The sequence below is a fragment of the Manihot esculenta genome, chromosome 13 (genome assembly GCF_001659605.2).
Source record: "Manihot esculenta cultivar AM560-2 chromosome 13, M.esculenta_v8, whole genome shotgun sequence".
Lineage (NCBI taxonomy): Eukaryota > Viridiplantae > Streptophyta > Magnoliopsida > Malpighiales > Euphorbiaceae > Manihot > Manihot esculenta.
In genome coordinates this window covers 7586571-7611311 of record NC_035173.2, presented here as the reverse complement: position 1 = coordinate 7611311, position 24741 = coordinate 7586571, and the positions used below count along the sequence as shown (strand labels likewise).

The 24741-nt window shown below is 32.0% G+C and overlaps 2 protein-coding genes across 6 annotated transcripts; both read right to left on the bottom strand.

Moving 5' to 3' along the window:
• Positions 1 to 322: 322 nt before the first annotated feature.
• On the bottom strand, positions 323 to 13304 carry LOC110630569 (histidine kinase 2). Of its 5 annotated transcripts, XM_043949913.1 has the most exons (16): positions 12918 to 13304; positions 12747 to 12840; positions 12198 to 12618; positions 10429 to 10638; positions 9212 to 9706; positions 5787 to 6062; positions 4828 to 4997; positions 4513 to 4725; positions 4228 to 4414; positions 4054 to 4105; positions 3740 to 3969; positions 3524 to 3622; positions 2666 to 3333; positions 1828 to 2334; positions 1333 to 1744; positions 323 to 886 (listed from the first exon to the last, which is right to left on the bottom strand). In XM_043949913.1, exons 3-15 carry the CDS (start codon positions 12588 to 12590, stop codon positions 1495 to 1497), a joined length of 3750 nt encoding a protein of 1249 aa, XP_043805848.1. In that variant the 5' UTR covers positions 12591 to 12618; positions 12747 to 12840; positions 12918 to 13304; the 3' UTR covers positions 323 to 886; positions 1333 to 1494. The 5 variants fall into 5 exon arrangements, with proteins under 5 accessions (XP_043805848.1, XP_021633800.1, XP_021633802.1 ...); XM_021778108.2 differs by having other exon boundaries at positions 323 to 712; positions 784 to 886; positions 12198 to 13304; XM_021778110.2 differs by having other exon boundaries at positions 323 to 707; positions 784 to 886; positions 12198 to 13304.
• Positions 13305 to 20477: 7173 nt separating this feature from the next.
• Positions 20478 to 24119, bottom strand: LOC110629849 (OBERON-like protein). The gene is made up of 3 exons (XM_021777015.2): positions 23944 to 24119; positions 21929 to 23084; positions 20478 to 21200 (listed from the first exon to the last, which is right to left on the bottom strand). The coding sequence occupies exons 2-3, from the start codon at positions 23064 to 23066 to the stop codon at positions 20578 to 20580; spliced, it is 1761 nt and encodes a 586-aa protein (XP_021632707.1). The 5' UTR covers positions 23067 to 23084; positions 23944 to 24119; the 3' UTR covers positions 20478 to 20577.
• Positions 24120 to 24741: the final 622 nt, after the last annotated feature.

The following is a 24741-nucleotide window of genomic DNA, read 5'->3' as shown; positions in this document are numbered from 1 at the left end:
CATGTGGTGTTTATCATTTTCTTTTCTATTTTCTTTTTATAACTCAGTTCACATCCTCATCTCCTGTTTGAAACAAAGCATTTGCAAAAAAAAAAAATAATAATAATAATCAATTCAATCCTTATAATCATGCATGATCAATTACCCTATATATCATATTAAAAAAAAAACAAAGAAATTACTCAATATGCTATCTATCATTAACAAGCAATATCAATCAAATTCAAGTTGAACAGCATAAAGAGTACATGAACAATGTCACCATTTACGTACAACAACTAAACTTTAATCCAATACTAGTTGGGACTTGGGATCTGCTAGATGAACATCGAAAAAGTTTATATGCAGTAAATAAATTTTATTTACAGCAAACTGGATCTTCATTACAAATTGACATACAACACTGCTTTCTCTTTCTTTAAATCTAAAGAACAATCAGAATGAATCTCAATTTGCAATTTTCAACTAAGAAAAAGCTACTGGTACATCTATCATGGGTGTGCTGCATTGAGTGCATAACCCCCTAGTTTATTTTGATCTTCCTTGGAAGAGATTATAGAAAGATAAATATTATACCGTCAGCAATTTGCTATTCGTTCCTTCATCCTCATATATATGCGCGAATATTTCATGCGTAAGTCAGCAGAAGATCGAAACTTGAATTCATCATCTCATCAGCATTCAAACAAGGATCACCTATCATCTGTCTACTCTGAAGAAATTACAAGAATAAAAATAAGGGTGAACAAACTATAGAGAAAAGGGCTCTGTGTAGAAAGCTACCATGTTAGTCATTGTCGTCTTCAATTTCTCATATGAGGAGCAACAGTTTGTATTTTCAAGATCATGCACACTCGAATCTGGTCACCTTCATAGTCTCAGATTCCTGAAACCAGAATACCTATGCGTTAAGTATCCACATGAATGAGAATTCTTCAATAACAGAATTCATAGCATATGGGTAAAAATTTTACAGTTGCTGAGGGAACAAGTAAAATTCTTGACCCGCAAAAAGTTTATGAAAAAAAAAATTCAGGAAAATGTTGATGGAAATATTTAAGCTACTTTCATGAGAAACTCTGTACTTATTCAGATCCACAGGAGAAACTTTTCTAGATAAAAATGAAAGAAAGTGCAATTCCAATAATCAATGAAATGATCTCCCCAAGAAACCGAAGACGATTAATATAGGGTCACACAGGGTTTCACAGAGGAAAAGGTATAAGCTTATGGATAAAAATAAAAAAATAAAAAAATAAAAAAATAAAAAAATAAAGGAGAATTTAAATGCATGTGCATTTCAAAACAAAAATTAATAAGATGAAATATTACCATAACTGGAAAGATGATAGGAATGTGTAGGGGATCATTCTGTCCGTCATTAGTCCGCTAACCAAATGCTTTACAGTCGATGTGAAGTTCAGCAATCAGCACAGATCAGCTGGCTGGCTGAAAGTCAGATGAGGAATAACTGATATCTACATGCATTCTCTATCAGCCAGACTCAAAAAAGCGAGCCACTGCGTTGTAAAGCTGCTCTTCCTCAAATGGCTTTGCCACATAATCATCCATCCCGCATTTCATGCATTCTTCATTTGTTGCTTGAATCACATCAGCTGTCATTGCCAATATTGGCGTGTGCCAGTAAGCCACATTTCCAAACATCTGTGCCGATGGTTCCCTAGATGCAATTTGCTCATTATATTGCCTCTCCCTTGACCGAATTTGCCGGGTAGCTTCAAAGCTGCATAATTAAAGCAATATGTAAATGGAAACATCAGAGAGGATAAGATTCAAGCATTAGCTTTCTAAGTAGAATTAGATTACCCATCCATTTCAGGCATATGGCGATCCATGAAACAAGCATCAAACGTGTGTGGTGGTTTTAGCAGTTCCAAAGCATCCTTGCCGCTCTCCACACAGGTAACAATTGCTCCGTATTTCTTTAGAGCTCCTTCTGCCACCCTTCTGTTGACTTTATTGTCATCCACCACCAAAATTCTCTTTCCTCTTAGTAGATTCTGAAGAGTTGATGGATTCTTTCTCTTTACTTGACTCTTCTTAACACTTCCAATGTCTTCTTGAAAGCAAGAAATTAAGACACTTAATCGAAGAGGCTTCATAATTACATTATCTATTAAACCAGCCGATGTGAGTTCACTTCGTTCCTCAAGACTAACAGTGGTAGCCAAGAGAAAAGTCTTTGGAAGGTTTATTACAATTTCTTTCCCACCATTTCGCTTGTGTTCTTTCAGCAAATGATAGAAAGCAATACCAGTTTCATTATGCCAAACATCTTTGTCAATAAGAACCACGGCCAAATCTGCTGGAACACTGTTAAGAACAATTTAACATGTTAGCTATATCAAACAGAATCATCATGTTCTATGGTATGTAAATTTTTTTCTGAAACCATAATCTACTGCTTCCACCCCTTTCAATTATCTTCAGTTCCTCTCTCTACCAGTAAACTTCACAAATACTTTCCAAAATTCAATTGTTTCACATTTCTTAGTTTTGAGTCAATGGAACAATTTATTTCTTTTCTTTCTTAGTTTTATGATCGAAGGATTTTTTCTTTTTAATTTACAGGCATTAAGGATTTTATTATAACCAAGTAAATCTCAACCTTCTGCACAAAACTATACTAGCAAGGCAAGTATACCTCGTGTAGCAACCTCCAGATAGATAAGAACATGCAGATTTCAGGCTAGAAGCTACATCCACAGATATCCCCAACCTCTGAAGATGATATCGAGTGACCTCTGCTCGGGTTCTTCTTTTATCAACTACCAAAGCTCTCCACCCTTGGAACTCCATAACATTACGATCACAAATTTGCCACTTCGTATCAAGAGAACTCAAATCTCCTTTTCTGAAAGCAGCAGTGAATGAGAAGGTACTGCCAGTGCCAGGTTCACTAACAAATCCAATCTCACCACCCATGAGATCCACCAGACATTTGCTGATGCTCAAGCCTATTCCAGTCCCACCATAGGTTCGTGAAGTGGAACTGTCAGCCTGCATAAACGGAGTGAAAATGCGACCTTGTGCATCCAGTGGTATTCCCACACCTGTATCCTCGACTGTAACTAGTAATCTAATCATCTCAGGTTCCCCCATTGTATCTGTGTTGTTTAAACTTTTAAAGCTTGCCCAACTTTTCCATCTGTCAACCACGGGACACCCGCTCAACGTATTATTAGTTTCATTCGAGATGTCTTTAACTAAATTCAAACCTTGCTCCAGCACTGCATCTCTAACACCGAGAGGACTTCTCACTTCAGCTGCCAGATGAATGGAGACAAATATATGTCCTTTGTCTCTAGTGAACTGAAATTAAAATGAGTATAATATAGTCAACGGGTTTATGAACTGATAGAAATAAAAAAAATGATGAAATCAAATGTTGTCTAATGTTATCAACAAGTGGCAACGTAGTTTATAACCATATTAGTTATATGAAAATGTTATATTGAGCATCCATCAAGAAATGTAAATATATTTATCTGCTGAAACTAACCTTCACCGAATTTTCAACAAGATTTTTAATTATTTGCCGGAACCGTCCAGGGTCACCAATAACAACTTCAGGCACTTGATCGGAGACATAAATGGCTAACTGCCCTCAGCCACAACAAGAAGGACCAAGTTTATGTAAGAAATGACGTCTACCAAAACAGAAGAAGAACAAGAAGAAGAACAACAAACAAAAGAAAGAAACCATCTTGGAATTTACCTCGATCCCTTTCTCATTGGATTTGCCTGAAACAAGTGATAGAACATTGTCAAGAACTGATCGCAGATCAAAAGGAACAGCTTCTAGTTCTAGCCTGCCTGAGTCTATCTTAGCCTGATCAAGAACCTTATTTATCAGTGAGATTAGATGTTTTCCACTAGTATGAGCAGTTTGGGCATAGTCCATTTGATTTGCATCAAGATCTGTATCCATTAGCATTTGCAGCATACCTGAAATATGATTGAAAGAAGCATTTGTTACTAAAACTTGCCATGCCGTCAGAAAAAGCATTGTGAATGAAATCTCTTAATTACCTAAAACGCCATTCATGGGGGTCCTGATTTCATGGGAAACAGTTGCAAGAAACTGCAAGATAGAAAACAATTCAGTCCCAAGAACAATGCGGAACTTTCAGCGAAGAAGAAGATAATATCCCAAAGTACAAGTGAAATTTCCAGGTAGAAGCCATCAAAAACACAGGGATGCACCTGAGATTTCGCCACATCTGCAGCTTCAGCACGGACTTTGAGCTCCATCGTCTCATGATAATCCTCCTCAACTTTAGCAATTCTACTTATGGCTGCATAAAAGATATGGCCAACGAGAAGAGTAATAACCAGGACTCCGACTGAAGCATTTATTGCTGTCCAAGGCAAAGTAGGTTTATGCTTGAACCTGTAATACCCAGAGGAGAACAAATTAAACCCAAGGGAAATATGTCACCACCCATCTGTATGCTAATAAGTAAACCTCATTATTTTCTGAAAAATAACCTGCAATGCATTTCATGCTTCCGCAATGGATCCCCAAAGTCAAGGTTGCTGATGTGCAAGAGGCCTGTATCAGTAACATCAGTGCCATACATAAGAATTGGAGCAGATGCATTAGTTGTGTCATAAACATTCACAACAATTGTTTGCTTGCTTGCAAGTTGGTGTAGAAGCTTCTCAACCAGTGATGGGATGTCATAAGATGCACCAAGATACCTTTATAACAAGTGAGAAACAAATTAGAAACAAATTTCATCTCATAAGATGAAACAAGGAACAATAGACTTAAAGTAAAAATTTTCAAGGCAACAGATATACCCCACAGTAGCCTCAAATCGTAGTTCCGGGGTGGCATCTGGAGGAAGATCAGCATTATAAATGGCAAACGTAAGTACAACTCCCAGGTGATTGGATTTTAAAAGCTTAAAAGGAGATGTCAATACTCCCTTTCCAGATGCCCTTGCTCGCAAGATGTTCCCTCGGTCTTCCTATATGTATACACAAGTTGATGGTAGAATCATCAGCTCATTGAAGGCCATCATTATGTGCACATAGAAGAAAAGTTTCCGAATGTAAATACTATCAGTAAACTCATATTCATATTGAGCTGTGGTGATAGAATAGAGTGCAATCATCAAAAAAAGAACTACAACCGCATAAGGACATGGTATTGCTGTAAAAGGATTCCTCTAACTTCCCACTAAAACCGCTAGAAAGAAAGGGCAAAAAATTTTTAACTTAGAAGGCAAAAGCAAGAGCCAATGGTTAAATTGAATGATAAAACTAAGCTATAATGAATCTTCAACAGGTCATATAAAAAATTAGTGAAATGGTCCAGATGATTATTAAAGCCAACTTGGTAAATCAACTGGCTTGATATATATATATATATATACACACACACAGAGGAAAATTACAAAATTCAGGATAGCAGTTTCATAGTTCACAAATTACAGATTAAAGATTTATTGCAATTATGGACAGGTAAATGGTGTCTATTACTCCATTCCTTTCTTCCAAACAAAGATCCATAAGAGTGGAGAAAAGGGCATTGTTCTAAGTTGCAACCACCAACAGATGACAGTTCTAATTTTAAGTTACCAGATTAACAAACCAAATGTCTGCTCTAATCCATCTTTGCATTAATTCAGTAGAGGAACATCAAAGATGTCAGATGGACTAAAAGCTAAAATACAACTATTTGGTCTAATTAGAGAGGAAGGAGCTGAGAAACACAAAACGGAACAATTGAAAGAACCAGGATGTATTTGGTGCACCTTTCCAGACATCATGTCAATAGAGACAATATGGGAAACAGTTTCTTGAGAAAATATCACAGGTGCATATTCATCTTGAATGGGTGCAGGATCCAACTTCTCTGGAATACAATCTTGAACTAGAGTCTGGTCCTCTGTCTCCATTTTCTTTATTGTCCAGCCATGTTGCTTCTCAAATTGCTCCCTTTCTGAATGTAGAACTTTCAAAGCATATGCAACACCACTAGTGAGTGGCCTCTCAAAAGCTGTTCTCTCGGTGTATTCACCAAAAGTTTTCTGTGAAATAAAATAGAGCTTAGAATAACATTGTTATGCCAGCTAGCATTACATATCAGTGTACATAACAATTTATTTCTGTGTGTAAAAGCTATGACCCTGTTTGGTATTATGGTTTAGGACCAATAGCATGCCTGACATTATTGTTAGAGTTACTGTTGAAAAAAGCAGTTTTAAAATATATTACCTAGGAGAGAATTAAAAATTGACTTGCAATTAAACTCAAAGTTTTTCAGTTATAAGAATTTTAAAATAACAAAATTACTCTTCATAAACTGCTTTTTCTAGCAGCATCTAATTGATACTTTTTAGAATGTGTTTTTTGACCAAAACCTCCATTGCCAAATGCGGCATTAAATGCTATTAGAAAAGTTTGGAAAAAGCTATTTTAGCATGTTAGTGTTAGTATGACTAAAATACATCGAATTTAAATTTAAATAAATTTGTAATACTAATTTATTAAAAAGGTGTTTTTTCTTAACATCAAGCCCAACAAATACCAAAAAGACCCTATATCAATTCTCAAGCAGTAGTGTTGCATTTCCTGCCTCTTATATGGTTTTGCATGATTCTTAGGTTATAAAGAATAGTATAGAAAAAGCTATCAACAATAATTAGGGGTGGGTATGGATTGGGTGAAAAACTGAAAATGGGATGACTAGTAAATGATCCACATGCCCATTTACAGATATGGGTATCCATACCCATTTAACCATAATTAACGCTAACCCATCTATTACCGCCTTAATGTCCAAGTTAGTGATGTTATCACCATAATGACCATCCTCACCGCCACGAGTACCAATGTGAAATATCAAAACTATTTATTTCTCATCATATCTCAATAAATTTTTATAGTATTGGCACCCTCTAAAAAAATATCTAGTGTTAGAAGTGATGAGATTCCATGCTACAATTAAGGGGGAGTATTATGGAAAGTTATTTCTATTTAATATAGGATTTATAGTCCTAAATAGATAGAATAACATATGTTTATATTCTTAAAATAGGAGGATTTGATATATTTCTAGTATAGTTAGAGAATCCCTTAATTTATGGTATCATACCATATATATCTTGAATCCTCTGTTATAAATAGGAAAACCTTTGTATTACAAGAAAATAATCCAATTCAATAAAGATGCAACCCTTTAAGATTTTCTATCCGTGAGTGTACACTATGCTCTCAAAGCTGAACCACATAAATCTTTGTGTTATTTTTTCTCTCTTCTTTTATTCTAACTTTAACATGATATTAAAGCCTTCAATTCTCTGAGACTTGGGCACGATTCACGAGTATTTTTCATTGACATTGTTCGCAGGTACTATTCATTGGTATTTTATATGGGCATTGTTCACAACTTTGTGTTTGATTGGTGTGGTTTATTCAATTGTATGAATTGTTTTCTGTTGATGTTTCCTTGCTGATATTGCCTTTGAAGAGTGATTTTGTGTTGATATTTCCTCATTGGCATTGTCTTTAGAGAGAGAAATGTAATTCTAAGGATTGTTTTGTATTTTGATACTTTGTGTGAGTGCCTTTGTGCAAGTGTTTTTGAAAATGCTCATGAGTTACTGGTTGTAAACCGTTATAAGAAAGTTTTTGGCTTTTACGTAGATGCTCATCAATGTTAGAATTGATGAGATTCCATGCTAAAATTGAGGAATTTGATATATTCCTATTCTAGTTGGAGAATCCCTTATTTTATGGTATCATGTCATATATGTTTTGGATTCTCCATTATAAATAGAAAAATCTTTTTATTATGATAAAATAATCCAAATAAAAATGTAACCCTATAAGGTTTTATGTCCGTAGATATAGACTCTCAAAGCCGAACCACTTAGATTTTTGTGTTATTTTCTTCTCTCTTCTATTATTCTAACTTTAACATCTATTAAAGTTTTTATTTTACTATACAACATTAATCCCTCAAAATATACCCAATGGAAGTAGTTAAAACTTTTTCAAACTAATTTTATATATATTGGACGCTCAGAAAAAACTTCTAGCTTAGCCCCTGACCACCATCACCTCTACCCGACAATCGCCATCACCACCACTTCTATCATGCCACCCACTACAATATATATTTTAGTGCACATAATTTTTGGATTAGTAAATTATTGTTAAAAAATAATTCAATAATTGTTTCATTAACAAAATTTTAATGAGACTTCCAACAATGCTTCTAAATAGTTTGCATCAATAGTCAATTCATTTAAGTAGCCCTGACCACGGATACAGTTCTTAAAGGTTCTAGCAGATTACATTTCTAACTTGTGGAACCAGTAAGCCAATGGTCTCACTTCGAACCGACTAGAGATAATTTTTTAAAACATTATAAAATAACTTATGGGGTTTTTCATTACAAATAAATGAAAAAAAAATCAAATAAGTAAACATTGAAAAAATAACTTATTTATTACAATCGGTTCCATTAAAAATCATTTTTCCCTTTTTTTTTAATTTAGTTACATTACCTTATATTAATTGGTGTTATTTCTTTTTTATCATGTTCAATTCTTGTATTTGAGTTAATTATATTGTTTTTCTATTTCCTTATTTATATTATTATAATTACAAGAAATCAATATCTTTTTCTTAATTGTATTTATTCACATTATTTAATGCCTTAATTGAAATGAAGAAGAGTTTAAGGTAAAATATTTAATGAGGTGAGGAAAAAATATATAAATATAATAAAGTTGATTTCTAAAAGGTTCACCTAAAAGTGATAAATGGCACTCCAATAGATTTTCTTTTGATTTATGCATTTTGCATGTCTTATCATTACCAATTAATAATGGATTTATTATTACCCATGTAGTAATGGATTTGCTGGGTAACAACCCATTTAATATACATCTTGAATTTAAGAGGGCCATTTACCACCCATATCTTTCTTGTAAAAGGTGGATATAGATGGGTAAATAGGTGTAGGTGAGTTTTGCTACCCTTAGAAAGAATTTATTACCAAACATTTTTGCACAGGAAAATACTGAAGAAGACTTGTTGGGTTCATCAAGGCAAAACCAAGTTTATCTGTGTTGGTATATCACAAGCTATGCTGTCCTAGAATGATGCACTTAATTAAAACTGAAGCATCAAACAGATCATTAACAAATTAAGGAGATGAGAAGATCACCTGATCAATTGCAGAGGGATCTTTTCCATGGTGAAAGGTGGATACAAGAATAGCCAAGGCATGAACATGATTCATGCTCACATTAAACTGATCCTGCAACATTCTTGCTCTTTCATCACACATATTGGTGAGAGTCTCTTCCCTTCTCAGCTTGATTTTTCCATTCAAGTGCCAAAACAACCAAATAGAGGTAAGAATCCCAAGCATAACAAATATTATAAGAAGCTTCTTCCTCCACTTTCCAGCACCCTTAGGAGGACTCTGTGATAACTGTTGCTGCTTCAGATGCAACAGTTGGTGCCGCTGCTGAGGCACTGGATCTAGATGAGCTAGCTTCAGCTTTTTCTTCCTCCAAAATTGCAAATGAAGAGCAGATAATGTGCAGCTCACAATCATTCCAAAAAGGACCCACCAACAAACTTTTTCCAAACCAAAAGAAAAAATATTACAACGATCTCCTGTGCGGTCCCTCAATTCCCTTGTTCGGAAGGTGTTCTGGTAAAAGCCCAAAAACAAAAAGAAAAAATTATTTATATGCCCTAACTCAAGGATATAAGATGTTTTGATTTTCTTCATCTAATTTTCTATTAAAATAGACACTTTGCATGAGTGAGTTTTCTTGAAGCTAAAAAGCGACTCCAGATCTTCAAATTTTTGCAGATGTGGAAAGCTAATTGCATAACCCTAGCAACATAATTAATAATATTAATGAAACATTGAAAACATGTTGTATCACTATTGCTAAAAAATTTTTTATTAGTATCACTTTTGCCAACTTCCTATGTTATATCCTGGCTATATAATTCCGTTCAAAACTTGGTACTTCTGAATGTGGGCCAATTCCACCACTGTAGCATTATCTGAGCCCCTCTCTTTAAGAATATGGTCAAAACACAAAATCAAAATATATAAAAAAGACAAAACAAAGAAGAGGAAATGCCTATTCTTCTCTAAAAATCTCCGTGATGTTAGCAGTCTGAAGGAGCTCACATTTACGCCTATCATACCCAATAAATAGCCAGGATAATTTTTTTAAATGTTTTCACTTTTTGTGTGCATGTGTGGTTGGAACTATTGCATAGTTACTTGCATTATTCACTCAAGCACAAAATTCTGGGGAACTAAATTGACAACTTCAAATCTAAAACTTTTAAGCAAGACTGCAAGAGATCCATGTTCAGTTGTTATCAGCAAACAAGTTGCAAAACAAAAGATACCAATTCGTCTCTCAATGATTGTTCAAGCTTCCTAGGAATGTTCGTTTCTTGAGCTGGGCATTGGTTGCTAGCTTCTACACCTTCAGTAGCCCATCCACCTTGTGGTTGAAACTCATGCTTCTTCGAGCACAGTACCTTCAGAGCACAGGCAATACCATCGGTCAACTCCTTTTCAGGTCCCAGTTCCTTGGAGCATTGAAGGGATGTTATCTGTAACATACAGGTTTGTGAGTACAATAACAGAAGTTAAAAAAAAAAAAGGATATATGATGAAGCAATCTTATTATTAATTTTTGCAATGAGAGGGAGAGCCGGTCAATTTCTTTCACAAACTTAAAATTATAATCATTAATGGGTAAAAAGAATGTGATATAAACAACTCAGCAGAAGGGTACGGCTAATCACCAAAGAAGTTGAAAAATAAAAAATAGAAAACCTGAACCTATATTTAATTTGCAATAATGACCTATACTCCAGATATTGTGAATTTTAACTTGCCGTTTAGCTATCCAGTGCCATCATGGCCAGGTTACCCAAAATCATTTCCATGTGATGTTTAACTTGTGAAAGAACACAATTAAGTGCACACTGAACACATCAATAGATTTGGTGGCTATCATCAATAGGTCCATCCTTCTATTGGTAGATCCTTTAAATCACCACATTAAAGCTGATTTTATATTTGCCAGGTTGCAAATGCACCTCATTAAAGTACACCTCAATCACTTAAAGTACAGGCTGTAGGTAATAGTTAAGGACAATTTGCAACTATGAGTATATTTAAATGGCTGTTCAGTCGGCTTCAAGAGTTGCCTAGTTGGCAAGTGGGTTCACTAACCACATTGTTGAACATGTTTGAACTCTTAAAGCCACAAAAGGGAAGTTTTTTTTCCTTTCCTTCTGAATCTCATTGACTAGCATAGATGATCTATTTTTTAACCTAATCAAGGAGGTCATATGATCAACAAATGAAAAATCGCAATACTAAGAAGGGGGAAATTTGAAGAGATAAAAGGTTATTTAGTTCCATATCCTCGAAAGACAAGCCATCTCACTTTTCTTCTCTGAACATGAGAACAACAATTAAATCCTACACGATTTATACAGTAAAATTAAAGTTTTTATGGAGTCCATGATTTCCTCTATATTCATCGGACTATTAAAAAATCTTATATCCAAAATCTTACTTTCATGCCAACAAAATATTGAGAACAGAAAAACTAAATGATAAATATATAAACAAAATACATGAAGATTTCTAATTCCCCTATTTTAGTATCAATAGTACATGACAGCAACATGGCCAACTCAATAGCAATGAACCACAAAATATCTGCCAAGAATAAGAGTTCTGAAAAAGAATGCATGCTGCTTACAACTAATTTCATTTTTTAAGTATAGGTTTTGACACAAATTACTATTCAACAATACAAAAACCAAGTAGCACAATGTCTTCCCATTGGCAGCGTCACGCCTGCCTGCATTGTAGTCCATCTGAGTTTTTAACCCATTGTCCCATTCAGCATGTTATATAGCGGATATAAACCAAGTTGTTAAAAAGAGCGAGTTGAATTTCAGAGAAGTAACTTGTAGTGTCTCATTCTCCACCGTAGTATATGTTCAGGCAACTTTTCAAGCAAAAAATAATTAACTAGTAAACCTGAATAGCAGCTAATTCAGCTTACAAACAAAACATATAGAACACAAAACAGGAAAATCCAGGCCTATTGAAGATAAATCTAGTTCAAGACAGATTAGCAGTTCAGCACCTGATCTGAATCAGAAAACAAAGAAACCAAAGCATGAAGCTGGCTCTTGCTGACATTAAAATGTTGGAGCAAAACTTGAGCTTTTTCTTCACAAGAATCTAGACTCTTGTCTTTCTTCCCCAATTCCCCATTTGTAAGACTCAAAAGGAACCACATGCTGGCTATGGTTAGAACACATAAAAGCCAAAGACAGAGAATCTTTCTCCATTTCCTGACAGAATTAGACCCATGCAAAGGATCATTTTGCTTCTTCAGCTTGAAACTTGCTGTCAATCTGCCATTTGAGCTACAAAGCTTGGAATTCATAGACATTTTAACCAAAGCCCACCTGTGTATCTTCACAAAGAGCCTTGAATGCTTGACAAAAACCCCAGTTCCAGCAGCACAACTCATCAAAGTTAAACCTCCAAGAGAAGAATCCCTGACAAATTCAAATTGAGAAGCAAAATTTGCTAAAATTCCGCCTCACATAACTCGTAAAAATCAACACTTTATCAACAAAACCCACGTAGAAGCCACAAAGAATGATGCAAAAACTGCACGGCTCACCTCTCTGATCTCTTCTTAGTATTCCACTTAATGGTTCAATACTAGTCTCCTTCCTCTTGTTGTATAGAGCATTAAAATCCCATCAGAACCTCCTCTGAAGAACACAAAAGAAGCAAAGTAATCATACCAAAGAGCAAGTTGAACAAAACCCAATCGTTATTTAGGGGAAACCTGTGAAGGAATCATTAGTGATGTGGATCCAGTTCTTTTGTTGCTCTTAAGGCTTTGTGCAGCCAAAAGTAGGCATCAAGAGTGAAAACTTTTTCAAACCCATCTCCAAGTAAAAAACTAAATCTGACCCAGTTGGCTTCTGTTTAAACCCAACAGGAATCAATCATCAGAGAGTGAGAGAGTGCTCTGTCTTCTCTCTCTCTCTCTACCCTTTTCTCTTCTCTAGACTCCCTGTCCCTCTCTGTCTTCAGTTTGCTGTCCAGCATTAGAATTAAGGTTGGGCACATCATTATCTCATCATCTATGGGGAAGTAAGCAAAACCTAAGATCATAATTCACCCCTTAAACAATATTATATTATCAATTTATTTAAAAAAAAAAAATTGATGACCAAGATCAAGAAAGACATTTTTTTATAATTCTCAATTTTTAATATTTTTCCCTATCATATTTTCTACTGCATGATTTATGTTTTTTTTAAAAATTTCACTTTTTTTTCTTGAATTTCTTACTCAGATCTCTCTCTCTCTCTCATTTTGCTTTTTGAGTGAGTTTTGAAAGCGACTGATCCATTCAGTGTTTAAAGATTAGTGTATTTGTTTCCTTCTTCTGTGCAGCAATACGAAGACTCTTTTAGCACACAAGACACGACCACAGATTCAACTTTCCACACTAAAATAAATAAATAAATAATTGCGAGAGAGATAAAGGGTAAAAATGGTATACGACCCATTACCTTTCAAGCACAGTATCTTTCAGACTCTCTGTTGGGTTATAGAAAAAGGCATTTCTTGATTTTATAAAAATTTTTTATTCATTCAAATATAAATTTTATAAAGAAACATGTGATGGATGGAAAACATAGATATTTTCTTTTCCTCTTTATTTTCCACCATTGTAATACTGACACGAATGAGCTTTTGGTCGGTTTGATTTACAATTAAACTAAACTGCATAAATTAAAAATTAAAATTTTAGTATTTATAAAAATCGAATTAAACTATTTTTAATTAAAAATCGAATCGAATTGAACCGATTTGATTCAGTTCGATTTAATTTAGTTTGATTAATTTTGATTTTTAATAATTTTTTTATTTTTTACACTTTATTTTTAATATTTTAAAATTTAATTAAAATATTTTAATCGATTTAATTTTTTTATATTATTGAAAAAATATATTATTATCATTAATCGATTCGGTTCGATTTTTTTAATTTTTTTCTGATCAAAATCGAACAGAATCGAAATAACTGAAATTTCTAAAATTAAAAATCAAATCGAACAGAAATATATAAAAAATCGAATCAAAATTTTAAATCAAAATATATAAAAAACCGAATCAAAATTTTAAATCAATTTGATTCGATCGATTTTTTCGATTTAAATCGAATACTGCTCACCCTTACTCATACAGGCTTAGTGGAGGCTAACATGCGCGGGACTTTCAGAAAAGTTAACGTGCGCACAGTTTGTTGAAATATTTTATTTGGAAGATAATGTGTATGAATGGGAATATGTGGGCTATAATAGCTTTGCCCACTTTTCATCTTTAAACAAAAAATAAAAAGTAAAACCCATTAAAAATTTTAAATTTATTACTTTAAACAATGACATGATTAGTTTGACCCCAATTTCTATACTTGTTCATTTGTCTTCTTTCATATAGTTAAGATTCCTAATCAAGTTTAAAGGAAAAACCATATAATAAGTAGACTCAATAATGAAATCCCATCAAGTTGGAGTTTAGACCCACAAGCCACTATGGTCTTCTAACTTCTCATCTCTATCTTTCTCCCAAGGAAGATTTCATTTGATGAAGCTAAAGCTAGAGCCAAGTAATTATTACAAGCCTCCTCCATTTGTCACCTTTTAATTTTTCTCATTAAAAATCATTATGCCATACATACAACACCATTAAAGCTTTGTAGAATATCTATATATGCTTTTGCCTTTATAGGTTAGCCTAGCTTGCATTTGACATTCCTAATCATGGATTAACATAATCTATCACACTGAGCCGGTCTGATTAATTAATTAATATTATTTTTTTATACAAATAAAATGCAAAAATTAAATAAAATTGATATGTTATATAATGAAAAAATCTATTTTAATAATAGAAGTGAGTATTTTATCGATTGTGATATTCTGAGATCTAGAAAAATAGAATTTTACAATGATTGAATAAGTTTTATTTGAAAGGAGGATGTTTTTCTCATTTTATTTTTTTCTTTTTATGTGCAAGTGACATCTAATGGTCTTGCAGCTATTAGGCCATCTATCTAATACATATGTATGAAAACATCAAATGTTTACTTCATACTAAACGGTCATTTAATTCTCTTCTGGCACACGTATAAACTGGACTGTTAGATGACTTGTTGTCCCCTCTTTTGCCAAATCTCATAGTCGAATTCAGGAGGAAGAGACTGAGACTCGAGAAGGACCCGATCTCAAGTCCGAATGGGTTGAGCCATCCCACTCGTGAGGTTTCACGAATCTTGAATTAGAATTTTCATTGTGGGTTCGATCTCATATCAAAATAGTGAAAATTCAGCGTTCATCTGATTGAATTTAAAATTTTAATGTTAATTGATATATTTTAAAACTCTAATAATTTAGTTGATGTATTTTGGCTACCTCAAACTAAAGTCCATAAAATATATCTTTAAAATATTTTGAATTTTATTTTTTTATTTACTTGAAAAGAAATACAGAAAATACTATAAAGAGCTCATGGGAATTTAGCTTTACAGTAATAAACAAACAAAGAATGAGGTGGAGGTGTTTTGTCGGAGGAGGGCCAAAGAATACACAACGGCGCTTCGATTCTTATCCTCCGATGTCGTGTAACTATGTGGGTCCCAAATGACAGCTGGATCTGACAAAAATCACGTTTCACATCCACCATTAAAAAAATAAAATAAAAAATCAAAGCATAATATGAGAGAAGGCACCAAGGCCAACACGTCATCGACGTCATGTGGGTCCCATTATAAGAGTTTTTTTTTTTTTTTTTTTCTGGTGTTGGCTTATAACCGCATCCGCATCCAGCCAATCTAAGAACCGACAGACAAATATCTGCCTCTACTACTTCTCTTATCCCTTTTTACCATTTTGCCCCTCCTTTATTTACTTATTTTTTAAATTAATAAAAATACTAAATAAAATGAGACGCCTACATGGTTACATCTCTCCTCTCACCTCACCGTATCAAAGCCTGAACCCTCAAGGGACCAGCAGATCCGTTTGAGAGCGATGCCTTCTGGCTTTATATATATATAATATCATATATTTTTTATCTTATAATTACTATTTATTTTTTTAACTATCTTTCAAGAAATTTAGATAATTTACCAAAATTCATTATTTACCCTTTATTTTTTAAATTTAATTAAAATTTTCTTATTTTTTATAAAATTAACTTATAACACTTTAACGAAATAACTACATTAGTCGGCTTATTTTAATATTGAATATTTTTATAGTTGACTTTATAAGTTGAACTGTCTATATTATTTAATCATTTTAATTAATGACATAAATCTAATAAAAGAAATTAAAAATTTATTTTTATTAAATTTAATAAAATATAAAAACTGAATAATAATTTATTTATTAAAATTATGAAATGGATAGTGAAAATATTAAATAACTCTTTTCCATTTCATACGCTCACAATAAATTTAATTTTATTATGAATACATCTGAATAAATTTGAGAAATTTTATATTTTATACTTTTTAATTTTCAATTTTCATTTAAAAAAAAATTATTTTCATCCCATAAAAATTTTGCTAATTTATTGAGAAAATGCTAAAAATTGAGAAAAATAAATAAAAACTAAAATAAAGACAGAGATGGGGTAGTTTAGATATTAATTAATTAATTAAGGCAAGAGGACATAGGAGAAGAAATTATGGGTTTGGTTGAGAAGAAGAAAATGCCTAAATTTGACTTTTAGGGTTCAAAAATTTTAAATGATTTTGGGTATTTGTTTGGGAGTATTATTGGTAATATTCAGTGGAATTCCTCTTTCACCAAATTAGGTAGAGATTGGTGTTTTCATGCATTAAATAATCATGAGCTTAATCTGACAGTAAATTCATTAAATTAAATTTTAAAAAATTTCAATTTTTTTAAATAAAAAATAGTGGAAACCTACATTTTCAATTGTCAAATATTAAAATAACTTAATAAAATATAAATATATTAATCTATTGATTTTGTTCGTTTACACTAAAAAAAAATTAATGAAACAAATAATATAAATTTATATATAAGATTAGTATACAGACATTCAAAAATTTAGTTTGATATTAAATATATTTAAATAAATTTAAAAAGTTTCAGATTCTATTTTTTTAATTTTTAATCTTATTAAAAAAATAATATACAAATAAATAGCGGTATATATAAATATAATAATAAAATTGATCTCATTATAATATAAAGTTAATATATCTAAACTTTATAAAAACTATGATTATTAAATTTTATTATATTTTGTAATTAAATTTAAATAAAAAATAATTAAAATAAAAATTTTAAATCATAGTAATTTTATATATTATTTTTATAATCGATTACAATAAAGATAATTTATAATAAATATAAATATAAATATTTTAAATAATTTTATTACTCTCTTCTCTTCCATTTTAATAATTTAATGATTTCATCTTCTTTAACTTTTATATATATATATAATTTAAATTAACTAGTACTACTTATTAAATTTAAATAATAAAATTATTTAAATTTTAAATTATAAATTATAATAGAGCTTTGGATATAATTACAATTATTACTAAAATAATTAATTAATTTATATAAAAAATTAATATAAAAATAACTCAATCAATTTTTAATTTATTACTCATACATAATAAATTAATTTATAATAATAAAATTTAAAAATTTTAAAAATAATAATAAAAAATATAATATTACATATTCAAATGTTTTAAATTATAAAATATTCTTATTGATTTTATAACAATACATTGATCTTGTCAGAATTATTTTAATTTTTATGTTAATTTTATTTTAAAAATATAAATTTATTTATTTCTTACATATTCATTAATTTAATTTAATTTTTTATTTTAAATTTTACTTTAAAAATATAAATTTATTAATTCAATAATCTTCTTAATATTTATCTAACATTTAAACATCTTATTTTAATAATTCTTATTTTAAAATTAATTTAAGAATATTTAAATTAATTAAAATTTTTTACTTTAGATTTTCTCAACAAACTCTAAAATTAATCTAAAATAATAAAATTATAATATAATATATATTTTTGTTTAAAAAAATTTAATCTTATTATATTTTTATATATTTTTTAAAATTTATTTTATTAACTAAATTTAATTTAAAAAATACAATTATCATCTTTTTTAAAAAATTAAATTTTAAATAATAAAATTATAAATTATTTAAAAATTAATTTATAAATAATTTTAAAAATTAAAGACATTATAAAAAATTCATTATTCTTTTTTTCTCACTTTTATATATAGTATAAAATTATAGATAAATCGTAAGTTTTTAATCTATTAATTTTATAAAATATAATAAAGTTAAATAGTTAGGATAGCGATGAAATAGTTACATTCTTCGTAAGGATTAAAACTCCATTTGTTTTTAAAATATTTTCTAATAAAATAATTTTTTTATTATTTAATTTTAATTTAAAAAATAATATATATTAATAAATTTATATATAAATCTTAATAGGATTTTTGAAATACAGATTTTTTTTTAAAAAGAAGTCAATTACTTTAAAATAATTTAATTTTTTAAAAAATATTTTTATTATTTTTTTGAGCACATTAAAAAATATAAAAATATTTTCTGAAACAAATAGATTCTAAATATTAAAATGAAATCAAATTGCGAATTACCTTTTTTTTATAAAAAATTAAAAATCAAATTATACATTCCGACTAATAAAATATAAAATATTGTTCACGTTTTCTATGCATTCTGAAAAATTGATTTATGAAAAAATATTTTTCTAATTAAAAAAAATAATTTTTTTAAACAAATGATTTTTTTTTAAAAAAAAAAGTAAATTATTGACTGCACTTAGAAAGTTTTACTAATACTATTATAAAAATATTTTGAAAAAGAAAAAATTGAAAACAAATTAATTTTTTTTTTCTCAAACAATTGAAGGCTTAATATATTTTTTTCTCTTGGTTTTCTTTTTCCCCTGAAAAGTTTCCCAAAGGTAATGTAAAAATCTATCCCAAGCTCACTCAGTCATCTTGCCGGCCCTAGCGATCACATCTTAAGTGGAACTAGGGTTAGGGTTCAATGGCTTTGATAGGCTGAGGGAATTTACTAGCATAGCAATCCACCTGTCACCCTTTACCTTCACGGCAAAAAATGATAATGCTCAATGCTAGGGCTTTTTAGATTTTGGGTGTTACAAAGAAAAATATTTAAAAAAGTAGAGAAAATATTTAACAAATAGAGATTTTCATGGCCATATTAGCCGTGAAGGACTGACTTGGCGCCTGTCTAATAAGTTTACAGGTTATACTGCGTGTTAAAAGTGCGGCACAATTTTTTTTAATTTTAATTTTAAAAAATAAAAATGGTGTTTATCGCGCATTACAACAGACCGTGAGGGACATTAATAATTACAAGGCCTTGTTATTTGTTTTTATTTTTAAAAAAATTTAAAAATTATATCTAGCACGCATTCCATATAATTAGACGTAGGAGAAACGGCCATTTGTTTATTTTTTTAAAAAATTTTGAGTCATGTTGAAAAATATGACCTTACGTTACGGTGATTGTGAAAAAATATTTGTACGGTTTAATTACTATATTATAATAATTAAAAAAAAAAAAACTAGCAGTGGTGCCCAGTCATCATTTTTATTTTATTTTTAATTAAAATTAAAAAAAAAATTATGCCACGCTTCTGACGCGATATGACTAGCGACTGTCTGACAAGTATTAAGTCCTCCTCTCACTGCCAACGTTTCTAAGTACTTTTATTTTTTAAGACCTAAAATCTAAAGCCCCAATAGTCATGGGTGAAATAACCCCCGTTCTTGAGAAGTTTGAAACGTACACAAAAATCAACCATCGGATTAGAACAGCCAATTAAAGCAAGAGAGATTATAACAAACATAAACAACTACTATTAAACTCGTCAATATGATTATAGAAATTCAGAGATGAAATATCAAATTATGTCAATATCCAGAGTCATGTGGGTAATTCAACGAAAAGAAAATTACAACAGCTGTAGCACTTGCTTTCAGCCAACTTCTTTTCTCAACGGAAATTTGCACGTCAGTAGCACGTTTTATTCACAAGCGCCTACCATTGTGTTTGTTTGAACTTCAAACCTCACACATGGAGTGAGGAACATGAAGGGTAACCGCACATCCACAGGAACATCTACTAGTCTATTTTGTATATACACGATAACAATTTTACGCAGAAAAATTATAAAAATAAATTACTTACACCTTAGCCTTAGCTCTCTAGCTCCTAGAAAGAGCGAAGCTGCGGGTTGAAAAGCTAAATAAAATGAAACCAACTAGCATTTCATTCACTTTGTTCAGAAAGAGTGACTGTCCTTTCACATTGTCAATTGATATATATAACAAATCAGAAAGCGTTTCCTCACGGATTTGACCTGAAATGGTGACGCTCATTTGGCTGCAATTCTGACTTTTGGGGGCCATTATAACCATTAAGCAGGTCATGAATTTTAGAATATGTCAACACCTGAGAAGGGTCAACTCCACCACTGCTTTGTGATGCATGTGTACTCTCCTGCAGTTTAATCTTCTCAAAAAGATACTGCTTCTCAGCTTCTGCTTCACTTAACCGGAGTTTGAGGTAGCTGCTGGCATATTCTTCTTCTGATTTGTCTGTTTTAGCAAGAGCAATTCTCTGCAACCTCTCAGCCTCTCGTTTTGCTTCATTGGCCTTGAGTTGGAACATATCAGCCTCAGCCTGCTTAAGCCTCACAATTCTCTCTAGCTCTTCTATCTGTATCTTTTTCTTTTGCCTGTCTAGCTTTAATTCCGTCACTTCCTTGGCCTTCTCCTCCAGTTCACGGTCACAAGCCTCAAGAGCCATACGAGCTTTCTTAAACATTCTCATCTTCTCATCAGCCACTAACTCCATCTTCCTTATAGCCTCTTGTACCACTTCAGCAATTCGGTTACATGCCTCCTGTGGGGCTATTAGCCTTCCACCCTCCCCATTTTCCAAGCTCTTAGGAGAGTCTACCTCAAGTTCTTCAATAGAAAATTAAAAAAAAAACACAAATAACTTAAATTTAATAATCCAATAATTCACATCAGCAGCTATTCTTATAGGTACTGTCTAAGCACGATTAGATATACATAACCGAAAAGGATGAGTTCTTATAGGACCATAACAAAACATGTAACAAAGCAGAGCTGAAACCTCAAAAAATGCAGATAAAATGGAACTTTTTTAAGTGTTAGAGAAAGGTTCAATGAAGTAGTTAGAACCAAGAATTTAATGATAGCATGAAAAATTAAACTGCTATAATGCTGATTCTCATAACTAGCATGAGATGGTGAAATTCTCATCAAATTGAGTCACTCACTTGTACAACAAGTGAAAGAAGGAAAACAAGGCTCTTGTTACAGTTGTCCTTACAAAAAATTAAGGCCCCTCCTACATAGCCAGAGAATGCAACAAGTATCCCTCCCCTAGTGAAACTTATTGCTACTTCATTATTAGAGATTCTCAAATTTGGCATAGAATATAGCGCACAGGAGAAAAGAGAAACAAGAAATGATAACTTGAGGAGACAAAAAATTGAAATATTATTTTGACAAACACATCGCTAGAAAACCCTCAGTAAATCAAATATCAATGTGAAACAAGCAGCCTATGCCAGCAGGTACAAACTAAAAACTCTTGCACTCATGCTGATTATTTAATGACACTAGCCAATACTCTTCAATAATATGATGGTATGCAAAACATGTACCTGCAAAAAACATAAGAATTACTCTGCAGGCCGTTGACTCTGCAAGTCCACCCTTCATTTTATCAATAAGTTCTTCACACTTCCAAAAGAGTTTCCTGCCTCTGGCGTCTTCACTTCCTCGGAAGATTCTACTGACAAAGTCAAGTTCTCTCATTAAAGCCTCTCGATCCCATGCTGGTGCACAATGTTGAAAAACATCTTTCACCCACCCTAGGAGCTCAGATGTTCGATTGCAGGCCCGACATCGAAAAAGCATTTCAGTAGGGCCTGATCCACTCTTTACAGAAGGGCCCATAGAAATTTGTCCATCACGAATAGCACAATCAGTGTGAGTCCAATGAGAACAAAGATCGCACCCAATCCAACGACAAGTATTGACTTCAAAATCAAACTTGTTACAGATTACACACATGCATAGATTGCAAAAACCATTTCTATTGGTACATATTTCACATGCACAATCAGCAGCTGGAAGTTGATTTTGGCATGCTATATTTCTGCATCTCTTGAAAACAAAAACCTCAATGAGGGATGTTTGAGAAAGACTAATACTTGGATGCAGAAATGCTTGAATTCCAGTGTTTATTGCAACAAGGATTTCAAGCTGCACCCGGTGAGCTCTAATTAATGTCTTAGCATTCAAATCAGGTCTACTCTGAACAAATTTCTGCAAAATTGAGAATTCCTCTCTATGCTGTGAGCCACCATTTCCTTCTAGTATAACTCGGAGCCCATTCTTTAGCTCTTCTAGAAACTCATCAGGTAAATGATGCATCTTTTCGGAGATAATATCAACTCGTTCTCTTGCTATGTCTCGAAGAGATATCTTATCAGCACTAGAAACACGGCGAATAACAGACTGTTCAGGACAATCATTTTCTGTTTTTCCATTCTCCATCTTCTTAGCCATGGCAGCATCAACAGTAGGCCAAGTTTCTCTAGAACTAGCACTCTCAGTGGGGGACTCACGGATATTATCTGAGTTTGATCTGGGTTCTTGGGCATCAGGAGACAGGTGAGGATCTGAAGAGACGAGGGACAGGGAAGTCTGTAGTCCTCCTGGCCGGGGTTGCTGACGTGGAGGCAACATTTTTGCTGAAGGCTGGTGATGGATGTTAGAACCAGATGATGTACCCATCAACCAATGTTACCTAATCTATCATTGTGAACAAATGGACTTCAACAGCAGCAATATAACAATGCCAGCCACAAGAATAAAAGAAATAAAAGCTACAGATTCCATTGAAATAAAAAATCAATTAAATAAAAGAGAGAATAATTTCTTGAAAACAATGATAATATTAAATTTTCTTCCATTTAGTCCTCCAGACTTTAAAAAAATCAGATTCATCTCTCCAGCCAAGTTTGTTAAATTTTGATTCTTACGATCCTCATTAAGTTATTTATTGGTTAATAAATAATTAAGAGCAGTTGATATCATGTCCAAAAACCGCACAATTCAACTTTAAATTCCAAGTGAAACACAATAATGATACAAAAAAGAGACAAGATCAGGTACTACTCATATATTAAAACACATAAAATAAGGGAAAAATCAATCACGTAAAAGCAAACATCAGTCACAGAATTAAATGCTTGAATTAAAAAGGGCAAGGGTGGCTAAAGAAGAAAACACTTTTTATGAAGTTCAAAAATTAAATCTTATAGAAAATACAGCAGCAGTAGATTAGATAAAAGTACATAAAGCACATAATAACAAGGCAGATCTGTTTGGTTACTGAGAAAGAAATTGCAAGGAAAGAAAAAGTAAAAACATGCCGGAAACCGAATCCCTGTTTCCAAAAATTAGGAATCTAACCAAAGTGAGATGAGACTAGATCATTTAGCTAAATTTAGCATTCCCAACACATTAATTAAACCCCAAAAACACTAAAAGTAACAAAGAGAAAAAAGAAAGTCAAACATTTCTAAAAATTTTCCTCTGTTTTCTCAGAAACCAAACAGCACGCAAGGTGATTGATTTTGAGAGGGAGAGAGAGAGAGAGAGAGCTTACCTGAGAAAAGCGAACTGAGCAGACGGATCGACAAAGAAGGAAGGACGGAGGAGAAAAGGGCAAAGTTCGGTTTTGGGATCACAGAGAACAATCTTACCATTTAGACCCTGGACGTTGAGGACTGAGAGAAGCACCACGACTCCCCACCAGGGACATAGATGGACAAAAGAATTGTAAGAAGACGGCTGAGCTGTTTTCTTTTCCTTAATTCTTTTATTTTTCAACGCTGAAATGACCGGCTCAACCGGTCGTGTGCTCAGTGATGACCGGAGTAGCAAAGCGCGTTGTTTTTTGTAATGTTGTCCACGTGGCAGTTGCTTGACCTGCCATAGATTGCTGTAGGGGTCAAAACTCTGTCGTTTTAACTTTTATTTTTCCTTAATTTTCTATTCTCGTGGGGAATGTTTGACTTTAGGTAAGCTTTTTATAGTTTGGTTTATAACAGAACTGATAAGTAAGATAAAATAAATCATATTTTTTGATCGCCTGTTTAAAATTAAGTTCTTTTTATTAAATTTAATCAAATCCTTTGATTTATTTTTTTATTAAATTTTTTTTTAGTTGGTTTATTTGATTTAACTAGATTATCATTCTTTTGAAAGGTTTAACTCTTAATTTGGTTATGTTATTGATGTGGCTTTAATCTTTTGTTTAACTGCTGATAGACATTTCAATATGTAAGGCAAAGAATATAAGTGAGTTACTATATAAAAAAATAGACAAAATTACTTTAATATTTTTTAGAATCAATTTAGACCTAAAAATTTTCAGGTACTCAAAGACTCGTGAGCAAGCTAT

Bases quoted from the DNA above. Each gene is read 5' to 3' on its own strand.
- LOC110630569 (XM_021778107.2), bottom strand. From the start codon at position 12,590: ATGAGTTGTGCTGCTGGAACTGGGGTTTTTGTCAAGCATTCAAGGCTC. The intron at 3,334-3,523 runs GTTAGTTTCAGC...TTTTAATTTCAG, and splicing joins TTGTTGAAAATTCGGTGAAG to TTCACTAGAGACAAAGGACA. The intron at 2,335-2,665 runs GTATACTTGCCT...TGTTCTTAACAG, and splicing joins TCTGGAGGTTGCTACACGAG to TGTTCCAGCAGATTTGGCCG.
- LOC110629849 (XM_021777015.2), bottom strand. From the start codon at position 23,066: ATGGGTACATCATCTGGTTCTAACATCCATCACCAGCCTTCAGCAAAA. The intron at 21,201-21,928 runs GTACATGTTTTG...TTTCTATTGAAG, and splicing joins AATTCTTATGTTTTTTGCAG to AACTTGAGGTAGACTCTCCT.